We start from the raw sequence: 11,961 nt of genomic DNA, 5'->3' as shown, positions 1-11,961 counted from the left end.
CAATACAAAATAATTCATATAAACACACATATTTGACTACATAACTTTAACAGCACCGCCATGGTTTCCACCATCTCCATGTTCCCATTCCTAACATGTACCAAGGTGCCTCCAGTCCATCGCCTAGATGTACATCTCCCATCATAAATTAAGTTTCCAGTTAACCCTCTTAAGAATAGATTCAAATAGCTCACAGGGTTACTACATTAAAAAACAAAGTTTACATGAGATTGGAAGATCATTTCCCCGGTAGTAATACATAATATTTACTGGTGATCAAAAGTTGAATCTCAATTTTTGGTTTCACACACAAGATGTACATTTTAAACAAACAACTAGTACACTATCCAGCTCGGCTAACATTCTTTTCCATTGCGTACTGCCCCTTCCATCCGAGTGGGAATGGGAGCCACACAAAATATTGTTTCTCAATCGAAGAGAACTCGGTGTTTGGTACTCCCTCTATTTCAAATAGTTGTACTAAATCAACGACACTTAATTTTGAACAAAGAGAGTAATTCTTTTCCCTTGCGTACTGCCTCTTCCACGGTCCAAAAGCTATCTGGGCTAATGCATTGTTTTACTGCAAACTCTGGTAATGATTAGAAGAAAGACGATGATTACTTAGCAGCTGAACGTGGCAAAATAAAACAAAAAAGAGAAAGGAAACCTACCTGGCCCACCTACCTGTAGCCGGCCCAGCCCACTTACCTCCTCGCTCGTCGTTTTCCTCCTGCCAGTAGGCAGGAGCGAACACGCGCGCGCACCGCGGAGCCTCCACCTGTTGTTTCGCGCTGGCAGCGTCCCCGCGAGTCCACCTGCTTGCCTGGAGACGCCCAGCATCCCCCCCTGCACCTCACCCCTCTCTTCCCTGGACCCCTTCCCCTCCTCTGCTCTCTCTCCGCGGCACCACCGAACACACCCGTCGCCGCCGCTCGCTATTCTCGCGGCCACCGGCCATCTCCCCCCCCCCCCCCCTAGTGTGTCCACCGGATCCACATCATCGTCCTATTCATACACGCCGAGCGACGCGACCGGAAGGGCCCCGAAGCGCCGCCCCCGACGCCTTCCTCCTCCTTGGCCGCCAGAGATCTGCCTCGCCGGCCCGCTCAGCTCCGGCGGTCCCCGAGCCCGGTAACCGTCCCTGCAGCTTCGCCGTGAGCTACTGACCGTTTCCCCCCTACTCTCCCCGTCTAATTCGTATCGTAGCCCCGATGCCCACGACCTCGAGCTCCGGCTGCTGCCATGGCAATATATCTTCCGATTACAAGATGAGCAATGATTACAGAAATGGTGGGGGATGAACTAGGGTTCGGTCGTGGAATTATGAGGTAGGTAGCTGCCGGGTGCTGTTGCCGTGATCCCCCGGATGCCGAGCCCCCGTGCGTTGCGTGGGCTTTAGTCGATCCACTCTGGCCCACGGACGCGCTGGTTAGGCTGCTTGGTCTTTCTCTGTACGCCTGGCTATGTACCGACACGCCAGTGTTCCCAGGTATGCCCCCTTGTAATTTACGAGTAATCAAAAGTGCATAGAGATGCACCATAGTATATTACGTTAAGCTGCAAATGTTTGAAATCAATGTTTTAATTAAAACTCAACTATAACATTCCATTCTTCAGTATTTGTTGCCTGCATGTGAAGTTCCTTTTTCAAGGACATAGAAGAAACAATACGTGGGAATAGCTTGAACACTTCCCAACACTTGCTTTTATTCCTGGTTTCCATATCCAGCCTGAGAGTCAAAGGAGAAGCAAGTGGACTCGACGCCCCGACCCCCCCCCCCCCCCCCTCCCCCTTTGCTCCTGTAGGGGCGACGCGGCGCCGCCTAGACCCCCTTCCTCCTCCCTCCCCCTTCGCTGTCGTTGGTGTAGCCCAAGTGGCGCCGGCGGCGACACACTACTCTTCCCCGCGTGCTCGGAGGCGGAGTCGTGGCTCTCTCCCTCCCTACGGCGGTGCTCCTCGGGCGGCTACGGCTTGGCGCGGGCTCAACGTTGCGGCGGCGAAGACGTTGTCTGCGGGGCGGTGTGGTGTTGCGGCCATGGCCAGCGACGAAGACTCTACACTGTCAATTTTCTCGCAACCAATAAGGTGGAGAGCAGATAGACTTGTGCAACCAACCACAACCGAGAAAAGCCCAATCGAAGTTATTTGTGGTGTGGAATTGAGCCTGAAAGACACCAATTTCTTGCAATTCGCTAAGCAACCAAGCCCAGAGTCATCGATGCATGAGCAGAAGCTTAAGGTGAGGTCAACCAGCAAGGAACAGTGAGATGAAAGCACAGAAAGGCCTTTGTTGTCCAGCTGCTTTCCATGTCCAGGTATCCAACAAGAGTAATCGATTTCCACTTTCCGCAGATTCGGGAAGCGGGCGCAGAATGATGTCAGCGCATTTGTAGCAGTGGGAAGACCGAAACCAACACGGATAGCGCCCCTTTGATTCCCCTCTATCTTGTAGAGCTGCTTTGACACGAGGGAAAGAGAATTCAGATCACTTGTCGTGGTGATCCTGTTGAGAATCTCTTTCACCAAAGCCTTCGGTAGGTCCTCCATCGAACAATTCAACTGTACCAATCATCAGGAAATATATATCAAGGTTCAGAAAACAACGGAAGAGTTCGACTCAAAATTACGATATATCAGAATAATAATGCATGTGAAGATAGATGGATATGACACTGGGGACATACACTCTTTACGGAGAATATACTACTGATGAACTTAGAGCAATTTCTGCTGTATCTGTGCCAAACATAATTGTGTGTTGTTCACAAGCATGGAGATTTATTAAAATAGCTAGCTCCATAAGTAGAAAATATCTGTTCACGCATCGGGAAAAAATGACACTACAGGCGGGCCACATCATTAAATTAAACTAGCTACCACCATAAGTAGCAAGCAGAGCCTGAATAATGAACTAAGAAATAGAATGCAAAGAAACGTGCAGAATTTGAACCAACAACTTATTTGTAGGCACCTAGCTAATTAATAACAAGAAAACCAGAGCATATATGCAAATTAGTTAGTACTAGTAGCAATTTGTTGTTCAAGAAAGAAAGTAGGGAAATCAATCATTTTTCCCTACAACTAGAGAATAATACAGTAGTATTTGCTGCAACCCTAGGCGAAAAGCTTACTTTCTTTCTACTAGTACTACCTAGGAGAATGGCTTTACAACATTAATGAACTTTGAGCATTTTCTGTTGTATCTGTCCAAAACTTAACTGTGTGTTGTTCATAAGCATGGAGATTTATTAAAGTACCTTACTTAGGAAGAAAAAATGACGCTACAGGCAGGCCACATCATTAAATTAAACTAGCTACCACCATGATTAAGTGCGCTTCGGCATTTCCTATTTAACGCTGCATGTGCCGGTTATAGCAGTTTTCGCAAACCGGCGCCTGCAGCCGCGTTAACTGGGCCTGGCCCATCTTTTTCCTTTCCTTCCTGTCGTGAGGACGGAAAAGGCGCGCTTTGGATGGGAATCGATCGCGCGACCTCACGGTCATTCGCCTCAGCACTAACCACCGCACTAACACGCACTAGTTGCCCAAATTACTGCTTCTTCACCTTTTCTTTACAACCATTCTTTTTTCCCATTTCTTTTTCCTTTTTATTCGAAATGGTTTTTTTATGTTTTTTGTTCTTTTTCTTTTTTCTTCTTTTCGGAATGGTTTTATATTTCTTTTGCTAATTTGAAAAAACTATTTTTCAAAATCGGTGAACTTTCTTTCACAATCGATGAACTCTTTTTCAAGATCGATGAACTTTTTCTAAATCGATGAACTTTTTTTCTAAATTGATGAACTCTTTTTCAAAACCGATGAACTCTGTTCACAATCGATGAACTCTTTTTCAAAATCGATGAACTCTTTTTCAAAATGGATGAACTTTTTTTAAATTCGGTGAACTTATTTCAAAATTGATGAACTCTTTCCCAATTTCATGAACTTATTTCAAAAATGGATGAAGGTTTCCAAATCTGTGAACTTTTTTCAAATCTCGATTTTTTTCTTTTTTTTTTGTGATTCTTTCGTTTTAAGTTTTCATCTTTTTTTCTAAAGTCAACGGTTGACCAGTCAGTCAACTGGTCAACCGCGACTGTACAAACAGCCCTCGAGGCTCTCGATCGAGGAGGGAGCAGGCGGGGCGAGTTTAGCGAGAGACTGGGCGTCTGTCGCCACATGGGCCGGCCCATGATTCAGCGGCTGTAGGCGCCAGCTCGGATTCGTTCGTTTCTTGGTTTCATTTTTCGTTTTCTTATTTTGATTACGTTTTTGAAATATTCTAATTTACTTCAAAATTTAAGAGTGTTCGTCACACATATAAAATAAGATGATGCAGTGTTAACAAAATATTGGTGCAAATTTAAGAAAATGTTCATAGCATTAAAAATAATGTTCATGACATTTTAAAAATGTTCGGTTATTTCAAACATATATATTTGTGATACTTTTCAAAAATAGCTGTTCTGAAACTTCACAAATCAGTCCCAAGATTCCCTGCTTGCTTTTATTGTTTCTGCTCTATAAGAAATATTGTGAACCCTTTTTACTACGAAAGGGATTTTGAAAATATCTGCCTGCTATTTTCATGTGGCAATTTTTTATAGGCCATACAATGTAAAAAATGCACAGATAATTTCGAAAAAATTATGCCATTCAGAAAAACTTGTCCGTGGCATTTAAAAAAATGTTCACATGTTTCAAAAAACGTATTTGTGACATTTCAAGAAAATTGTTTGTGATATCTTTAGAAATGTTAGTATAATATCAGCAAAATTACGTAACGCAAAAAAAGAAAAACAACGTGTATTTGAAAATGTTTGACAATTATTCAAACATATATTTTAAAATATATTCATCATATACTTGAAAATCTGTCAATCTGTGTCGATAAATTATCACATGTGCATATGAAAAATGTACAACTTATATTGAAAAAATTAGACATTTTTTTAAAGAAAAGAAATTAAATGAATGGAAAAGTGAGAACCCAGAAAAAACTAACATAATCGATAAAAAACACCGAAACAAAGAAGAAGAGGAAGAAGAAATAAACGAAATGGAAGGTTCTAAAGCTGGTCCGAACCGGTCTATAGAACCTTCGGGCTAAAAGCGACTCCAGGCTACATCTCGCACTAAGCAAAATATAACCGTGGTGGATATAGACGTTCCCAACAAGAAGAATTGCCGTGAGTAAGGGTGGACCGGCCAATTGAGCTTTTGGTCTTGGTTGGTATGAGAGACGATCAAACCAAGCTGAGCTGGCCCAGTATGCTCATTGGCACAACGGGCAGAGCACACAAACTAGCGCCAAGGCTATATCTCGCTTACTGCAAGATGTAGCATGTTCTTGCCTCTGGTGTTGGGGACGCTCACGTCTTGGAACGGCCCACTAAACCAATTTTAAAAAGGTTCCAATAATCGGTACGCATCTCTACTCCTATAAAAAGCTGAGTTGGTGATGATGGTGTGACTGCCATCCATCGTTTACAACCGTTCGATTTACATCCAATGCATCTGAGACAAACTATGTCAGTTTTGCAAAAAAGACCCCCGCACTCCACTCCTCGTTTGTAGATAACCCACTGCCTCTCAAGTTCAGCCACTCTCCCTCTCACCTCATCTAGCCATCTCAGGAAAAAAAAAGAAGGATATGGAGAGGTCGTTGCTCTCGGCGTCGCCTGCCCCCAACGCCTCTCATGCCTTCTCTCGGGCCGCATTGCCGACCACCACCATGAGTCCATGACCCCCTCCTCCTCGCCATCTCCTTCGCCCCCTTCCAAGTCATCCCGAGTTACATTCATGGCGGTCTAGAACAAAAAACAAAATTGATACTCAAAAAATGATTTTTAAAGATCATTTTTTGCTAAGCACAATAAGTGTTATTTCTTCATGAAGTTTTGGATGCAGGTTGAACACTTGAATGCTTTTGTTTGCAAAACATTTTTTTAATCTATTTTACCTACATTTACTATTCACCGGGATGCTTATGAGCTCTAGAGAAGAATGAATATTCGAAGAAATCTATCGATATTTGTTACACATGAGATGGCCCCATATACTTTGTCAAATAAACAACTCCCGGATCAATGCATTTCGATGTTTCGTGCAACGCACGGGCATCTTACTAGTTGGTTTTAGAACCTTTGAAGCGGATTTTTCCTCTTTGATCGGTGCAAATCAGTTTGTCTATACCTAAATCATTAATGAGACGTAGATCGAGATGTTTGGGACTTGGTAAAACAATTATCCGACTCTGATGTCAGCCTCCCTATCATGCGGCAAACAACACCTACGTGGTCACACCACACCCCTTGTGCGCAACAAAACACTACCCACTGTCGCTCCACGATTGGAGGGAGCAATAAATATTCCACGATCAGGTCGTGCATGAGCTAATGTAAAAACATATTCTCTCTTTTTATCAAGGAAAGGCACATGTTTCATTTTAGCTCAAGTACTTGTCAAGTATACAACACAAAGTATACAGCCAGAAAAGTTGGCATCTTGATGGGCTCTGGTAATTTGCAAAGGAGCAATGTTGCTCTTGTGATTTGTGAATGAGCTCCCTCTGTAAATTACAGTACCTTCATGATCTTTGTACTAGACCGAGAAACCAAGCAAACACATGAATCTCAATATCTCATCGCTCAAATCAAATGGTGTCTTAGGGGCTGTTTGGATTGTGACTATGTTTGCCTTATGTTGCCACATTACTTTTTGCCACACTTGCTTAACTTAAGTTGCTCAAATTGTTAGCTATATTTTGGCTTGCCTAAGGGAATCTTGCCACACTTTTTATGTCTATTGACATGTGGGATTCACTGCTCATAAATTTTTTTTTGCCTTAGGTGTGGCTAGAATCAAACAGCCACCTAACTTGATCAAACTTGCCTAAGATGAGGTGTGGCAAAGTGTGGCAATATGTGGCTACAAATCAAACAGCCCCTTAATTTCTACTCTTGATGCTACTACCGCTGTACACTAATATAAGACGTTTTTGCAGTTCAGTTTGAACTGCAAAAACATCTTAACGTTAGTTTACAGAGGGAGTAGCAACTAGCACTATTCTTTTGAGAAGCAATCAAAGACATCCTCCAATAGAGTCGATATCAACAAAACAAGCATCGAAACTTGGACTATTATTACTACATTGATCCATACCAAAATTGGCACGCGAACGTAGCAGGCAGATATATATGTCTTCAAAATCACTTCCGCAATAAAAAGGGGTTCATGACATTTGCTTAAATAATACAAATAAGAAATAACACCAAAAGGTCATATACTGCCTCCACAGCAGAAACAGGGAATCTTGGGGCCTACTGATGTTGGTTTTGAAACGGCTACAGAGAGTAGAAATTAAGCAACCAGAATTACGGTTGATAGTAATACACAAGTGGTGCCTACTATTAAAGTTTCATTAATCAATTGCCATCCAGAATTGATCATTAGACTGTCATAAAGGAAACTCGTTGCAGTAAAGGTAAAAGGCAATAGAAAGTCCAGACAAGTGAATCTAGGTCGGATGATGCACAGCCTTGTCCAATGATGCACACTGAACAACTTAATGGCTTCAACAGCAAATTCATACTAATTTTTTTGGAGACCACTTCACCAATAGCCGCCAAGACCAATTTTCTTCATAAGGGCATTTGAACACTCGCTGGAGTACTGAACTGACTTGGCAACGCGCTGCGCAGCTTGCAGAGAGACCTCACCACAAGACTCGATGACCAAAGACTCTAACTTCTGTGCATATTCCAGTTCAGCCACTCCAACATCAGTAACGTTACGACACATCCGAAGTGTGAGATTACTCAAGCATGGGGTGTCCGCAATGAAGCGCATCCCAGCATCAGTTACCGCTTCACAAAGTATAAGCTCGAGTGTATCCAGATATGGTGAGGATGACAGGGCCTTCATCCCCTCGTCATCAAAGAAGTTGGCAGTATTTAGCACGAGAACACGAATCGGGCAGGACTGAATCAGCACTAGAAAACCCTGTTGTGTGAATCCTATTTCTGATGGCCAGTCAGCAGCACATCCTATAAAGTTGAGGTCTACCATCTGAAGCATACGACAGTTGAGGGCTAGAGCGTAAAGGCTGTTATCAGTAAATGACGTCCTGGTCTCACAATAGTTGACATCACTAGTGTAGTGCTGCAGGTTGAGCCAAAGTGAGATGCTTTTAAGGTTGCTGCAGCTCCGAGATAATGCAATCATGTCATTGTCATTTAGGGCACAAACATACTCAAGGCAAAGCTTCTTCAATGCTTTACATTTCCCTAGGACAACACGAAGTCCTACTTCCGGCCAAGTTTTAATACGCGCCAACCTTAAGTCCTTCAAACTCTCACAGCAGAAATCATACAAATCCATGCTGTGAGCATCGTACGAGGAGTCATAGATCACATCACCAGTAAGACTATCATATCTTCCTCTTTTGCCCTCAAACTCAAACTTCTGGAGCTTCATCCATCCTGAACCAAACTTTAGGAAGTCATGATGATTGATACCTTTGCAATTCTTCACCACAAGCTCTTCCAATGGTCCATCCCTACCAAGGTATTCCAGCCACTCTACACTGTCAATTTTCTCACAACCAATAAGGTGGAGAGCAGATAGACTTGTGCAACCAACTGCAACCGAGAAAAGCCCAACTGGCGTTATTTGTGGTGTGGAGTTGAGCCTGAGAGACACCAATTTCTTGCAATTCGCTAAACAAGCAAGCCCAGAGTCATCAATGCATGAGCAGAAGCTTAAGGTGAGGTCAACCAGTGAGGAACAGAGAGATGAAAACACAGAAAGGCCTTTGTTGTCCAACTGATCTCCATGTCCAGGTATCCAACCAGAGTAATCGATTTCCACTTTCTGCAGATTTGGGAACCGAGCGCACAATGATGTCAGTGCTTCTGTAGCAATGCAAAGATGGGAACCAACACGGATAGCACCCCTTTGATTCCCCTCTATCTTGTAGAGCTGCTTTGACACGAGGGAAAGAGAATTGAGATCACTTGTCCTGGTTATCCTCTTGAGAATCTCAGTCAGCAGAGCCTCCGGTAGGTCCTCCATCGAACAATTCAGCTGTACCAATCATCAGGTAATATATATCAAGGTTGAGAAAACAACCAAAGTGCTGGTCTCATCAAACTTATGATATATCAGAATAAATAATGGATGTGAAGATAGATGGAGATCACACTTGGGACAGACACTCATTACGAAGGAGTCCAACTAGTGATGAAGTCTGAGCACTTTCTGCTGTATCTGTCCAAAACTTAATTGTGTGTTGTTCATAAGCATGGAGATTTATTTTAGTAGCTAGCTAGCACCTTATCTGTCTCTAGATTGTTATTAGAAAGAAAAATGACAATTTGTAGCAGGGCCTGAATAATGAACTAACTAATTAAGAGAATGCAAAGAAACAAGCAAGAATTGACGCATGAAGACCCACGTGCTGAATCTGAACGAACAACTTACTTGGAGGCACCTAATTAATAACAAGAAAAGCAGAGCATATATGCAAATTAGTCAGTACTTGAAGCTCTTGGTTGGGCAAGAAATAAGGCAGGGAAATCAATCATTTTGCCACAGCCGATGCGTTGGATTCACAGGGTGCAGCTATTATTAATAGATAGATAAAGCCAATCTAATATCTGTTCATCAACTATAAATACAACTCAGTATTTGGTGCAACCCTAGGCAAAAAGCTTACTTTCTACTAGTACTACCTGGGAGAATAGCTATACAACATTAACTAACTTTATTTATGGACAAACTAAGAGAATGCAAAGAAACGTGCTGAATCTGAACCAACCAGGCACGCATGGAGATTTATTGAAGTACTAGCTAGCTAGCAACTTATCTGTGTCTAGATTGGTAGAAAGAAAAAATGGCGCTACCACCATAATAAAGTAGCAAGAAGAGCCTGAATAATAAACTAAGAAAGAGAATACAAAGAAACGTGCTGACTCTGAACCAACTTATTTGGACTTTGGAGGCACCTGGCTAATTAATAGCAAGAAAACCAGAGCATATATGCAAATTAGTTGCTAGCACTTGTAGCTCTTGGTTGTTCAAGAAAGAAAGTAAAGGAAATCAATCATTTTGCCTGCCACGGACGATGAGTTCACAGGGCCAATCTGATATCTGCTCAACTAGAAATAATACACAAGTATTTGGTGCAACCCTAGGCAAAAAGCTTACTTTCTACTACTACTACCTAGGAGAATGGCTTTCCAACATGAACCGGATTGGTTTCCCCTATCTATCAAGAACAAGAAATCGAATCAGAAAAAAAAGACCGTCTACATGTGGAATCGGGGAACCAACGCAAGGAAGGAAGAGGGAGGGAGGGAGGGGTCTCTCAGGAGAGGAGAGGAGAAGCGAAAAACGCCGGTACCTTACCTTGAGGCTTGACCACGACTGGCCGCCGCCGCTTCTTTGATTCGGAGGAGAGGAGAGGAGAGGAGAGTGTATTTTCAGCGGAGTGGAGCGGAGGAAGATGTGGGCTGCAGCGGCGCCACGCTCACATGGCCCAGCCAGGGACCTTGTGCTGCGGGCCGACGGGCGCTATGTTCGGCCTTCTAGACATTTTTCTTTATGAAAAAACAAAATCTACAGTTGCTCAAAAAAATTATTTAAAAGTAAGAAAACAATGTAGAAAATATAAAAGAAATCCAGGAATTTTAACAAGGTTCATGGTTGAATTTTCTTTGTTCGGAATTTCATAGCATTTTCAATTTTTGTTTCACAAACCAAATTTTTTTAACGGTTTCAAAATTTGTTCGGAATTTCATGAATCTTCACAACTTCAACAAATTTGCTTGTGATTTTCTAAAAAGATTGTTCACGCATTCAAAGAATGTTCATGCTCTCAAAATTTATTTTGGGTTTTCAAAAAATGTTTCCTGTCTTAGGACGTTTGTTCACAAATTCAAAAACAATTGCACTCTTTCAAAATATACAACTTTGAAAAAATGTTCCTCATTTTGTTTTAAAAATGCACGCTACAGTAACTAATTCCGGTTCACTACATTGCCATGGTTTGATTCGCTACAGTGACTGACTTCGGTTCGCTATAATGGTGCGGTTCGGTTATGTGGCTCTGGTTGGTTCAATAAGGTATAAGCTGCCTTACAATCCACAATGCAAGTCAACTCCGGTGGCTAGGAACATGCATTCACCAGAGACTCGTTACAAGGTCAATTCCTCGCCAACGCGCTGCGGTTTTTAACGATTTTTTTTCATCCAACGGCATCACTAGATGTGATGCCGCCTAATGGGTAAATAACTTGGGTAAGGATAGTCAAGACATGAGGAGATGAAGATTTATCTCAATGTTCACTTCCATAAGGAACCTAATTAATCACCATTGGAGAGGTGAGGTAACCATGAAGTTCCTCAAACACCACTAAATGCTCGCATTCTTCTCCACAAAGTTGGTTTCTCAATCGTCATGTCTAGCTTCATCCACCACTCCGAAGATGGCAAGTTTCACAATGAAAGTGTATGGTGCCCCCATGTGTGTGTTTTTTGGTTAGTAAGGACAATCCATGTGGACTGGTGTTTGTATTGAGTTATACTTGAAGGTTTATCCATAGACAATGCTTTGAGACCATATATTGGATTCTAGGTTGAAAGAAGAGGAAAATGAAAGAAGATGGAATCCTTGTGTGCGACTCAAAGGTTGTCTTGCTCTAGCTTGTGATTACAATATAATTTTTGGTGACATGCATGAACATGTTGTTAGTTATATGTATGGTCAAAATTTGGCACATAATACAACGAGGACCAATAAATCAGAACGGACGTAGTAGCTTGCATGGTCTTTCCCTGCAATTTTTATAAGGTCTCGTCTCAACGTCAAGTGTTTAACAATCCCGAAACATTTTCTTTTGATAACATAGGATGCGGGTACAACTTAATTTAGTACAAATTAAATCACACAAATG

The 11,961-nt window shown here is 42.3% G+C and overlaps 1 protein-coding gene and 1 pseudogene across 2 annotated transcripts; both read right to left on the bottom strand.

Annotated features, from left to right (window-relative positions):
* Positions 1-1,945: 1,945 nt before the first annotated feature.
* Positions 1,946-2,551, bottom strand: LOC125540872 (F-box/LRR-repeat protein 14 pseudogene; annotated as a pseudogene).
* Positions 2,552-7,144: 4,593 nt separating this feature from the next.
* LOC125541287 (F-box/LRR-repeat protein 14-like) lies at positions 7,145-10,479 on the bottom strand. 2 transcript variants are annotated; one of them, XM_048704744.2, is made up of 2 exons: positions 10,410-10,479; positions 7,145-9,091 (listed from the first exon to the last, which is right to left on the bottom strand). In XM_048704744.2, the coding sequence occupies exon 2, from the start codon at positions 9,077-9,079 to the stop codon at positions 7,619-7,621; it is 1,461 nt and encodes a 486-aa protein (XP_048560701.2). In that variant the 5' UTR covers positions 9,080-9,091; positions 10,410-10,479; the 3' UTR covers positions 7,145-7,618. The 2 variants fall into 2 exon arrangements, with proteins under 2 accessions (XP_048560701.2, XP_048560695.2); XM_048704738.2 differs by having other exon boundaries at positions 10,415-10,479.
* Between the last annotated feature and the right edge of the window lie 1,482 nt (positions 10,480-11,961).

Source organism: Triticum urartu, chromosome 1A (genome assembly GCF_056163025.1).
Source record: "Triticum urartu cultivar PI428250 chromosome 1A, HENAU_Tu73, whole genome shotgun sequence".
Classification (NCBI taxonomy): Eukaryota; Viridiplantae; Streptophyta; class Magnoliopsida; order Poales; family Poaceae; genus Triticum; species Triticum urartu.
The sequence above is the reverse complement of the archived record's forward strand: the minus strand, read 5'-3'. Positions and strand labels throughout refer to the sequence as shown.